The 13,517-nt window shown below is 33.7% G+C and overlaps 1 protein-coding gene across 5 annotated transcripts in view; it reads left to right on the forward strand.

The window, feature by feature from the left end:
- Positions 1-13,517, forward strand: part of DOCK3 (dedicator of cytokinesis 3) — a 496,213-nt gene that overhangs the window by 189,846 nt on the left and 292,850 nt on the right. For all 5 annotated transcript variants that reach the window (XM_074198056.1, XM_074198051.1, XM_074198054.1 and 2 more), the window contains exon 5: positions 11,154-11,250. In XM_074198056.1, coding sequence (XP_074054157.1) covers positions 11,154-11,250 — 97 coding nt within the window. The remainder of the gene's footprint in view (positions 1-11,153; positions 11,251-13,517) is intronic.

Here is a 13,517-nt window from a genome sequence, read left to right on the forward strand (position 1 = left end):
AGTATTGAAAGACTTTAGAATTCTCATCAATGAAGCATCTATTCCTGATGTAAGGATTAATGATGAAACATGCCTCTAAGCTGTCAACATCTCTAAAGTATTGTGATAGACTTCTGATTGCAATCTCAGCTTCTAGTCTTACTCCTATCTAACAAGTCTTCAAATAGTTCCCAAACTAACCTTCTTAGAGTATAAATCTGAGCAAATCCCTGTCCTGCTGAAGAACCTTCAGGACCTCCCTAGTGTCACTAAGCCAGAATTCAGTCTCTTTGAGCTAGTATTAAAGATACAGCTCCAACCTACATTTATATTCTTATCACATTCTATTTCTTGTCTCCTACTTTATATTGCTGACAGATTTCCCAAGTATAAGACAAACCCTTTTTTGAAAATTTGGGGTCTAAACTGGGAGCATCATATACAGTGTTTGCAGATTTTTTTACTTTCATTTCCTGCTTATTGTCTTTGTGGTCATTGTTTTGCATTTGTTAGCTGTATATTAGGTGATGTTTTGCCAAGTTCTGCCCAGAAATGACTCAGAAAAGATTTTAGTCCAGTGCTGAATTCAAGTTCATAATGGAAATCATACTGCTGAATGTCAGTTTGGTTCTCCTCCAACTAAGAAAACAATCCAAACCTAGCTCTAGGAAGAAGAAACCCGACCAAAAACGCCCCAGCAGAAAAAGGCCATGAAGGGAAGGTGAGCCAAATGGCCTGAGTTAGAGAGGAACTTGAAGAGATGGATTGTAGAGCAAAGGGCAGTTGGAATCCCCGTGTCCACAAAGCAGGAGGCTGGAAGAATTTCTGGTAGAAAAGAAGTGACTGATTTCAAAGGAGTTCATAATTGGTGTTTCAAGTTCATGAAACAGAATGGCCTAAGCATGTGTCCATGCACCAGACTTTCCCAGGGAGTGCTTGTGGTCAACGCCAGACCAGAGCAGAGGCAGGAGAGCAGGAAGAGCTGCTCCTAAGACAGTGATTCTTCATCAAACACAGATGAGGACAAGCTAATGGATGGAAATTTTGACAGTGATGAGGAGTTGTATGAATTTTTGATAAATAAAACTTCCATTCAATAACTTCAAGTAAAACTTTTTTTTCAAATTTCAGGCCCCCCAAATTAAGGTGCGTCTTATACATGGGAGCATTTTATACCTGGGGTACCTGCTGTTACTCAAACTTGGCATTCCTATCCTCTTCCTATGCCTTTGCACAATAGGTCCTCTCCTTCCTAGGGTACCTTCCCTGCTCATCACACCTTGTACCTAGTAGGTGCTTCATATATGCTTCAAGCACTTATCAGAAAAACCAAAATGTTTTGCATTTTGACATTGAAAAGGATTTTTAGAAACAAAATTAGGAAAAGTAGGATAAGAAAGAAATTGGTCAATTGGAAGAAATAGACTTTTATAAACTATCTCTGATGAGAACTTGATTATTTTACATATATGCTAAGTGTTATGTTATATATTTGTGCATATATATACATTTATATAAATTTTTGTGTGGGTCTAACATGTTTACATATTAATCATTTTCTATATAAGGAATCAGGACTAAGGAAAATTAAAGAAAACCATGGGATAGGAAGGAAAAACATAAGAGAAATTTTTAAAAAGTGAACATAGTGTTCATTCAAATTCTATAGCTTGTTTTCCTTTTTGTTTTGTTTTGTTTTTCATCTGGCTGTGGACGGTATTGTTCATAACAGATCTCCCAGGGTTGTCCTAGCTCTCTGAATTGCTGAAAGGAGCTGTATCCATATATATACATATATATATATATTTAACATAAAAATTTAAAATTAAGAACTATTCTCCAATGGATAATTGTTTGAAAGAAAAAAACAAACAATGCAAACCAAAGCATACCCGAGTTTTGACTTCAGATAAAACTGACAAGTGTGACAGTAATAAAAATAGTGCTTGAGATATTATAAAAATATAAGAACACTAATACACTATTGCTGGAGCTTTCATTTTTCTCTAATCATTTTGGAAAACAATTTGGAATTATGTTAAGGAAATTATTAAAATGCCCATACCTTTTGTCCAGAACCCCTACTGTTAGATCTATACTCCAAAGTAGTTAAAGACAGACAGAAAGGGAAATTCAATTTTAAATTACTACAGAACGCAGGAAAAAAAAGATCTGCATGGGAGTCTATACAAAAACATAAGATGTATAAGATATACATAAGAACTTTATAAATACAATGCAAATCACTCTTTACAGAAATGAAAATCTAAAAAATTTTAAAAATATTAATTGTTCATGGATACAGTGAGGCAATACTAAGTTAATTCATTCATTTAATACCTTGATAAAAAAGTTACTAAAGGATTACTTTATAGAACTACAAGAAAATGATAATGAAATGTATATGAACAAAACAGATAAAGAATATAAAAAAATGAAATTCAAGAGGGTCTACAAAGATCTCCAATTATATGCAAAACAATTCTCAAAACAATTTGGTGTTTGTACAAAAAATAGATTGATCAGTAGAACATAATATAAAAAAATAAATTAATCTACTAATAGAATGTTAAGTAATGGCTAATAAACTCACTCTTTTATAAAAATTGCTGGGAAAAAATGAGTAGTATAGAAGAAATTCAGTTTAGACTACTATTTCATACTTTATGCCAAAATAAACTCCAAAAGAATTAATAACTTAGATATTAAAGTTTTGTCATAAATAAATGAGAGTAACATGGGGAAAATACCTATCAGATTTATGAATAACCAAACAATCACCAAAAAAGAAGTCAAAGGGGCAGCTAGGTGGTGCAGTGGATAGAGCACCGGCCCTGGAGTCAGGAGGACCTGAATTCAAATCCGGCCTCAGACACTTAATAATTACCTAGCTGTGGGGCCTTGGGCAAGCCAGTTAACCCCATTGCCTTGCAAAACCCTAAAAGAAAAAAGTCAAAAACAGATGATTTTTAATTCCACAAATTAATTAGCAAATCCCATAAAGCTAAGGTTAAAAGGAAGGCAAAATTTGAGGGAGTGGAAAGTCTTTGCAGGATATTTTTCTCTGCTGAAGGTTTTATTTCCAAGATATATAAGGAATCAATTCAAGTCTATAAGAAAAAGAGTAGTTCCCCAGGTATAAGAATATGAACAAGCAGTCCTCAAGATAAGAAACTCAGACTATCTATAGCTATATTTTAAAAATATGCAGATTACAATTAATTATAGAAATGCAAACCAAGGCAATTCTGAGGTTCAGTTTTATATTCATTAGAAAGGCAAAAGTAACCAAAAAAAAGGAAAATCACAGATTTTAGGAGGGGCTGTAGGGAAAGAGGCACATTATTAATACTTTGGTGATGGCACTATGAATTGCTACAACCATTCTGAAAAACAAACGTGAAAAATTCCTAAAGAGCATATACCCTTTGACTTATCTAAACTACTACTAGACCTCTCCCCAAAAGAGATCAAAAAAGTGAAAAATGGCCCTTTGTATATATAAAAATATTTATTACAGTTCTTTTGTAGTGATTTAAAAAATGAAACTTAGCACATGCATGTCAGATGGGAAATGTTAGCAAAAACCATAGTATATGAATGAAATGGAAGCCTATTATGCTATCTGAAATGAGAAAACAGGTGATTTCAGAGAGATATGTAGAGACTTGTACGAACAGATGCAGAGTTCAGTAGCACCAAAGTAATTTATACTATAACATGAATATATAATTAAAGTTTTTGAAGACTTTATAAAGTGATTTAGAAGGAAGTGAACAGAACCAGGAGAAAATTTATACAACAGCAACAATACTGAAAAGGCAAACAACTTTCAAAGCTGTACAAATTAAAAATCAAAGGAGTAATCATCCGTATTTCCAGACGACCACTGATGAAGCAAAGAAAACTAAGTTGATGCATTTAGACTTCAGATAGAGAAATTTTTGAACACATGACTGATTTTTTTTTTACTGTACTTATCTGTTACATGGAACTTATTGTTTTTCTAACTAAATAATCGTAGAAGGGAGAGAAAATGGATTTCTGTTAAAAAAAAGAACTTTTCAAATACTAAAAATAAAATAGCAAAATTATTAGAGTTGGAAGAAGAAAGCATGTTAACTAGCATTTCTAATTATCTGACCATGGCTCTTAAACTTAATTGCTGAGTTAAATTGTCTTAATGCCCATTTTAATGAGAAAAATCCCATGCAGTTATTAATAGATAATTAAACAGAATTTTACACTTTTAAACATGTATTTAATTTGAATTCACATTACTAATCAAAATTTCTGGACTCATCAAGCATTTCAGGTAGGGATTAGAAGTAATCAGATAATATGAGCATGTTTCAGTCCCCCCCCCAAAAAAAAAGATAGGAAAATTCATTTTCTCTCAGGAACCATCCAATAATGTATTGAAAATAAGGTACTAGGATCCCAGTAAAGGTTATCTTTTTTTCTAAACTCTTTCAACATTTCCTTCTAAACAAAATTTAAAAGTGCATCAAATAAAATTTTAAGGGGTATAATCATCAGAAAGTCATAGTGAATCATTTCTACTGCCCAGGACAACTTAAGAAGACAAGTCGGTCTACAAATACTGAAGTGGGGGCTGACCTGAAATGTAGCAAAAACCTATAGACCTCCAGATTGAACAATAGAAGTTCAGATTAATCATCCCCTCCAAAAGATAACAAAGTCTAACTTTCACCTAAAGGTCAAAGTCAAGAAATAGACTGGAAAAATGAGCAAACCACAGAAAAAGAACTTGATTGGGAAGCTTAAGACAAAAACTTAGAAGAAAACAGTAACTTGAAAACATCTACATTTGAAGACTCCAGGAAAAATGTAGATTGAATACAAACCCAACAAGGCTTTCTAGAAGAGCTAAATAAAGATTTAAAAAAAAAGAAAAAAGAAAAAAGATTTTAAAAATCAAATAAGAACAATAGAGAAAAAAGTTAGAAAAAGAAATAAGACTAACACAAGAAAATTGTGAAAAGAAAATGTAAAAACAGTAAAAAAGAGACATGAAAATACTGAAGAAAATAACTTTAAAATCAGAATTGGGCAAATGGTAAAAGAGGTACAAAATCTCAATGAAGAAAATAATTTCTTAGAAATTAGAATTGAGCAGGTTGATGGTAATGACTCCAAGAGACATCAAGAAACAAGAAAACAAAATCAAAAGAACAGGAAAAAATAGAGGAAAATGTGAAATATCTCACTGTAAAAATGACTGACCTGGAAAATAGATCAAAGAGAGATAATTTAAGAATTATTGGACTACCTAAAAGTCACAATAAAAAGAGCCTATATATGATCTTTGAAGAAATTATAAAAGAAAACTGCCTAGATAGCTTAGAATCAAAAGATAAAATAGATATCAGAAGAATCCTCCAGTCATCTCCTGAAAGAGATCCCCAAATGAAAACTTCCAGAAATATTCTGGCCAAATTCTAGAGTTTTAGGGCTAAAGATAAAATCCTGGAAGCAGTAGGAATAAATAATTCAAAGACCCACCATGGCAAAGTCAGGATCACACAATATTTAGTAGCTATCACCATAAAGGAGTGGAGAGCTTTGATATGACATTTCAGAAGGCTAAGGAGCTAAAATTGCAACCATGAATAACCCACCCAGCAAAACTGAATATAACCCTTGGTGAGGGGTGGAGGGTTGGGGGAGGGGAGAAATAGATATATAATAAAATAGAGGACTTCCATAGAGTCCTGATGGAAAGAACAGAAATAAATAGAACAGAACAAATTTCTTCTCAATAGAAGCATGAAAAAAAGAAATCATGAGTGAAAAATCATAAGACAATAAGTTGAAAATGCTTACATTCCCACATGGTAAGGTGATGTATGTATCCCCTAAGAACTTTATTATCATTAAGGCAGTTGGAAAGAGTCTTGTTAAAGGGTATAGACATAAGGTTATTTAGGAGGGATTAACTAAAAGAAAAATGGAAGAGTGAGAAAAAAGGTTGTAATGGAAATGGAGGAGGAAGGGAGGAAAAAGAATGGGAGAAGGTATCTTATCCAAAAAAGTGTTCTAACACTCAGGAGGAAAATGGAGGAGGAGTAGGCAATGCTTTACCTTCATTCTCATCTAAATTGATTCAAGGAAAGAAGAATTTATATACACATACATTTGGGTATAGGGGAAAAAGAGGAAAAGGGACTAGCAGAAAGGAAAAGGGTGATAAGAGGGAGAGGAGCTTAAGAGATGCAAAGGACCAAAGCAAAATAGACTTTTGAGGAGGTGACAGGGAATAAAAGAGAAGGATAAAAAAGAAGAGAATAGGATAAAGGAAAATATACTGTTAGCAAATGAATGTGAATGTTATGAGCTCATTATAAAGTGGAAGAGAATAGAAGAACAAATTAGAAACAAGAATAAAACATATGCTGTTTAAAAGAAAAACTATTGGTGGAGACATAGAATGAAGGACTAGAGCAGATTGTATTGTGCTTTAGCAGAAGTAAATAAGGCAGGAGTAGCAATCATGATCTCAGACAAAGCTCAAGCAAAAATAGACCTAATTAAACAAGATAATCACATATTTTTCTATGTTATCATAATGAATTAATATCCATATTAAGCATATATGCACTGAAGGACACCCAGATTCTGTTTTTTTAAGGTTTTTGCAAGGCAAATGGGATTAAGTGGCTTGCCCAAGGCCACACAGCTAGGTAATTATTAAGCATCTGAGGCCAGATTTGAATTCAGGTACTCCTGACTCCAGGGTTGGTGCTCTATCCATTATGCCACCTAGCCGCCCCCGACACCCAGATTCTGAAAGAAGTTAAATCAGCTATAGAAAGAAATAGAGAGCAAAAATATTCTAAATTTCCCCCTCTCAGAATTAGATAAATCTAGAAAAGTTTGATGATAGGTCTATGAAGTATATTAAATGGAAATAGAAGGGAGTATATCTGTTTCTCAGCTGCATATGACACTGTCACAAGGCAATGGCTTATGCAAAGTTTCAAAAATGAAAGATAGAGACCCTGTATCTTTGTATAAGCCTCATCCTGTGCCTGGCAGGTTCTTCCTCTTTACCTTGACATTTCAAAATCCCTATTTTCCTGGGTAAATATCAACTACTCATGGATAGGTAGAGCTAATATAATAAAAATGATAATTCTACCAAAACTAAACTACTTGTTTAGTGCCCTACCAATCAAAATTCCAAAAAATTACTTTAATGAGTTAGAAAAAGTTGTGAGTAAATTCATATGGAGAAATAAAAAGTCAAGACTTTCCAGGGATTTAATGAAAAAAAGTACAAAAGAAAGGGGCTTAGCCCTACATGATCTAAAATTATATTATAAAGCATCAGTCATCAAAACTGTCTGATATTGGCTAAGAAATAGAGTGGTGGACCAGTGGATTAGACTAGGTGCAATAGCAGGAAACGATTATAGTAATCTGCTGTTTGATAAACCCAAAGAGTCCAGCTATTGGGATAAAAACTCTCTCTTTGATAAAAACTGCTGGGATAATTGGAAGTTAGTATGGAAGAAACTTAGATTAGACAAACACCTCACACCCTATACCAAGATAAGATCCAAATGGATACAGGATTTAGACATAAAAAGCAATATTATATGCAAATTAGAAGATCAAGGACTAGTTTACCTGTCAGATCTATGGAAAGAGAAGCAGTTTATGACTAAGGAAGAGATGGAGAACATCACTAAAAACAAACTAGATGATTTTGATTACATTAAATTAAAAAGCTTTTTCATAGATAAAACCACTGTAACCAAGATCAAAAGAAATGTAGTAAATTAGGAAACAATCTTTACAACTAATGATTCTGACAAAGGACTTATTTCTAAAATATACAAAGAACTGTGTCATATTTTTTTAAAAAGCCATTCCCCAATTGACAAATGGTCAAAGGATATGCAAAGGCAATTTGCAGATGAAATCAATACAGTCCATAACCATATAAAAATTGCTCTAAATCATTATTAGAGAAATGCAAATTAAAGCTTCTCTGAGGTACCACCTCACACCTCTCAGACTGGCCAATATGATGAGAAAGGATAATGATCATTGTTGGAAGGGTTGTGGGAAATCTGGGACACTCTTACATTGTTGGTGGAACTGTGAACTCATCCAACCTTTCTGGAGAGAAATTTGGAACTACATCCAAAGGGCAACAAAAATGTGCATACCCTTTGATCCAGTACTCTGAAAAGATGATGAAAAAGGGTAAAAACATCACTTGTACAAAAATATTCATAGAAGCCCTGTTTGTAGTGGCAAAGAATTGGAAATCAAGTAAATGTCTTTCAATTGGGGAATGGCTTAGCAAACTGTGGTATATGTATGTCATGGAACACTATTGTTCTATTAGAAACCAGGAGGGACGGGAATTCAGGGAAGCCTGGAGGGATTTGCATGAATTGATGCTAAGTAAGATGAGCAGAACCAGAAAAACACTGTACAGCCTAACAGCAATATTGGGGTGATGATCGACCTTGATGGACTTGCTTATTCCCTCAGTGCAACAATCAGGGACAATTTGGGGCTGTCTGCAATGGAAAATACCATCTGTATCCAGAGAAAGAACTGTGGAGTTTAAACAAAGTCCAAGGACTATTTCCTTTAATTTAGGGGAAAAAACTGGTATCTCATTGTCTAATCTTGTTATCTCTTATACTTTATGTTTCTTCCTGAAAGATATTTCTGTCTCATCACACTAAATTTGGATCGATATATAACATGGAAACAATGTAAAGACTGACAAATTGCTTTCTCTGGGGAGTGGGGGGAGGGAAGTAAGATTAGAGGAAAAATTGTAAAACTCAAAATGAAAAAAATCCCTATTTTACTTGAAGATTCTTTTCTTGGTCCCTCTTGCTGCTAGAGCACTCTTCAAAATTCCTTTGTGTTAAGTGCCCATAATATACAAAATCATTCACAAACATATAAATGCTCATACAAAAATATATGTTTGTATATAAGCCTATATACACAGATATATACTAGTCATTTTATGCTTTGTACTACTGTTTAAAATGTACATGCACATGTATACACATGCCTACATGTATGTCATATGTGTGTATATCCTGTTTGTGAATATACATATATGTGTGTCTATTCCTATACATTTTCTCCTTCATTAGAATGTAAGCTCTTTTATGGGCAGGGGATATTTCATTTTTGTCTGTGTATTTCCAGTGCTTGCCTTGTGTACAGTCAGTACTTAATACATGTTTATTGATTTTATTAATTGAATTGGAAAGAAACTAGCTTAAGTACTACCCTGTAAACTTCCTGAGGACAAGTGTTGCTCCTTTGCATCTCCCTCAAAAGTATCTAGCCTGGAGATCTGCCCCCAAATCGACATTTGATAGTGGAGTTTTTTGATACTTAGTGTAATAAATCATATTTACTAAGCATGGTGCTTCATTTTATTAATATATAATATGTTAATATAACAAGTGTTCTTAAAAATTCTAAATATATTAATTTATTATATAATATAATTTCTTAATAATATTTTATAATATATAATTATATTATATAATTATATATATAATTATAATAATGTATAGTAATATATCATATAAACCACTAAAGTTAAAACTTGATTTTAGCTAAGTTTCAGATTTGGCCAATATGAGTAACTTCAATATTATCTGCAATGTGTCTTTGTTCTTATTTTTTCAGAATATCAGTACATAATGCTGTGAATACTAGTTATATTCTTAAACTTCCAAAGTGTTCAACATTAAGACTTCTGTTAAATATAGTTGTCCTTTTTTGTCATTTTGCTTTAAAATAGGAGCAGATGCTTCTGCTGCTCCTTACAAAATACATTTTCTCTTATTACTGACTAGAGGATAATATAATTATTGGCAGGATAGTAGTGATAGAAGATGTGAGTTTCATTATATTTCAGACATTGATTATTTCCTAAAAATAAAATTTTGTCATCTTTCAAAAGGTATGAGCAGTCTTCACATTGACCAGTTCCTTTTCTTACTCATTGTACTCTATTTTTACTTGTGATATTAGATTAAGAGACCATATATACTTCTCGGCACTGAAATCTCACATTTTCTCTTCATCTACCAATGGCTGTAAAAGTCCATGATGTAGAAAACATGAAAGAGAAATCGAGCTTATAAAATTTTTAAAAATTCAATGCATGACTTCCTCTAGATAGCATCTGATTTATTCTGTACTATTTATCTGTGTTCTGCAACATATACAAGGTAATATTCTTTTTCAAAGCTTATATTACATTTGGAAATGAGAGAATAGAACAACAGTTGTCTCTTAAAAAGAAAGAATTTGTTATGATTTAGAATTGTAAGAGACCCTTTACTACAGATAATTTGTTCCAGACTCATAATTTTACAAGTGAGAAGACAGACCAGCCCAAAGGGGTGAAGTGCTATTTAAAAATTAGCAGGTGGCACAGTGGATAGCACACTGGACTTGGAGTCAGGAAGACTCGTCTTTATGAGTTCAAATCCAGCCTGAAACACTTCCTAGCCATTCAACCCTAGGCAAGTCATTTAACTCTCTTTGCTTCAGTTTCCTCATCTATAAAATGAACTGGAGAAGGAAACAGCAAACTTCTCCAGTATCTTTGCTAAGAGAACCCCAAATGTGGTCATCAAGAATTGGACATGAGGGTCAGCTAGGTGGCACAGTGGATAGACCACTGGCCCTGTAGTCAGGAGTCCCTGAATTCAAATCCAGTCTCAGACACTTAGTAATTACCTAGCTGTGTGGCCTTGGGCAAGCCACTTAACCCCATTGCCTTGCAAAAAAAAAAAAACAAAAAACAAATAATTGGACATGACTGAAAAAATGACTAACCTTGTCACAGGTGACAAATGCAGGTTTTTAGCCCAGGTTCTCTGATGCCAAATTCTTACCATTAAACCATGATTGTGGATGAAATGAAAATGGGAATTTATATCATAAAGACAGATCTACTCAATGCTTTTCATAAACAATTCCCTAAAAGAAATTATTGTAATATGTTTTGGTCACAGTGACAGGAAATTTTAATATAAATTAATTAGTTGGAAAAAAAGAAGTATAAGTGGCAAATAAGAATTTACCCAGGAACAAGGGTTTAGTTTTGTAAACACTAACATGGGTGGATGTTTGTCTTTGTTTTGTAGGCAATATGAAACTGTTGTCCCACTGGAAGATTCTATTGTGACAGAGGTCACAGCAACACTACAAGAGTGGGCTAGTCTCTGGAAGCAACTATATGTGGTAAGATTATAGTGAGATGCAAGAATCTTGGGAAAGGGTCCATTCTTGTGAAGCAATATATAATAGCCCATAATGTTTTAACTGAGCCACCATTATATCAATTAAAAACCACCTTGTGGCTTTTGGTATCTTAGAATTCTTTCTATAACAAACTCAAAGTAGTTCTGTGAATAATACACAAATATTTAGGGATGCTTTTGAAAATTGTTTACTATTAACCAAGGATTTTTATATGAACAGGTTACAGTAATCATTTCTTGTAGCATCTCTCAACATTAGTATGCAGGATTTTGCAGTAGCTTGGTAATAAAGAGCCCCAGTTTCTCAGAAATGTAACTCCACAGAGTAGCAATACATTTTATTAGAATATCTGTCATTAAATGCTTTATTTAAAATTCCCTTCTCTGTATAGGAAGTATCAAATTGTTCTTTGCTTCCTTATATTGGATATGGAAATCTCACTTGAAATACTAAACATTAACATTCATGTTAATTTCACACATTATTTCTCTTGATCAGTCAGCAATTAGTTATGCTTATTGTTTATCAGGCACCTGTATTGATCGTCATAAAAGCCCTATGAGGTCAACAATTTAAGGGTTAACCTTGGATTCACTCTCCCAAGTGACTAATAGACAAGCCTCCAGAGTGCAATTAATATTTCTTTCCCCAAGAGTAACCCTTGAGGGATTGGGAATAGGGTCCTAGCCTATCTAGGACACCTCTTTCAGTTGTAGTTGACTATTAATCTAACCTCAATTTCCAAAGAAAAAATATTTACTAAGAGGATACAGTAAAACATTATCCTAAAAGCCAAGGTCACAGTGTCCTATAGGAAACACCCAGGGTCCCTGGAATGATGTGCATGGGGCATAGGGATACCTTATAATTCCTGCTTGCTGAAAGTTTTCTCCCTTCATTGAGTTCTCATGAGCTTCCCCCTCAGGTGTATCCCTGCTAGGATTTGAGAGTTAGTTCCTTTGAAGAGTCCATTGCTAACACTTGTCTCTGCCATGAGGATTCATGTTCCCAAAGCTATCTTTCCTCAGGTGAGCCACTCCTGGCTAAATGTGTTCAGTCTCTGGGATCTTGATGATAGGAACTTTTCACTGTCCTCCAGCCTCTTTAAGAAGGCCATGGTTATTGCAGATAAGGGGAGGAAAGAAAGAAATTCTCTTCACTTCCCCCAAATGGTTCTTTCTCAGAGGCTGGGTTCCAACTCTCAACCTAAAACCTTCTAACCTACAAGTCTCCACTCTAGAAAACAAAGGATTCACTGCCTGACTGAACTCCTTGCTGGGCTAACTGTGTTTCATATATGGGTTCAATTAATCCCATCAGCCAATCACAGTTCTTTCTTTCTTGACCCAATCAAAGAGGTTCTCACTTCATAGTAATCATAGGACATAAAGTACCATGTACAAAACTTTATTTCTGTTGAATTGAGGTGTCTGGACCTTCTGTGAGTATACCAATCAGAGTGCTGATAGAACTTCATAGCCATCATCCCTATTTTACAGATAATGAAATGGAGACTCAATGAGATTAAGTGACTTAGATGTAGGATCATAGACAAATTCAAGTATGACTTCTACTCTTACTACTACATCTTATTGCCTTATCCACTAATTTTCAGACAAAATTCTCACTGAATCTATTTTTATAGGTTCAAATGATTTTAATACTTAAATCTTCCTATTATTTGTTCAAGAAAAAATATATAATTTTAAAGATATCATTGGAGGACATAAATACACATTCTTCTGAGTCACAAAAAATGACTGGCAAATGGAAGCAACTAGGTGAAGAAATACAAATTATTAACTAAAAACATAAAACCTAGTCTAGCACATCTATGAAAAGGGGGAATTATAAAAGGTGAGGAAGAGAGTGATGTTCTTTAAAACACATGAAACTGGAATAATCACTTGAGTAGAGGGGAAACAAAAATTTTTTCTTGAGAAACAGGTGACCTTTGTCTTTTTAGAGCATTATAGTAGCAAAGAATGCTGTTACAGTGGCACCAATGGTATCTTCAGCTATTTAACTTAAAGAATCATTAGTGATTTTCTTAAAATATTTCAAATGTTGTAAATTTAGTCAGAGATTTTCAAAACCTTCCTAACCAAGTTAAATGCCCACAAAAGCATTATTCTTTCTTCAGAGAAGTAGCCACTTATGGGACTCTATATATTTACACCCACAGAACCACTGATATAGCCTATTTGTGAACAATATTCAGTTTCTCTTTAAATTAGGTTTTAAAA

The sequence above is a fragment of the Macrotis lagotis genome, chromosome 8 (assembly GCF_037893015.1).
Source record: "Macrotis lagotis isolate mMagLag1 chromosome 8, bilby.v1.9.chrom.fasta, whole genome shotgun sequence".
Lineage (NCBI taxonomy): Eukaryota > Metazoa > Chordata > Mammalia > Peramelemorphia > Peramelidae > Macrotis > Macrotis lagotis.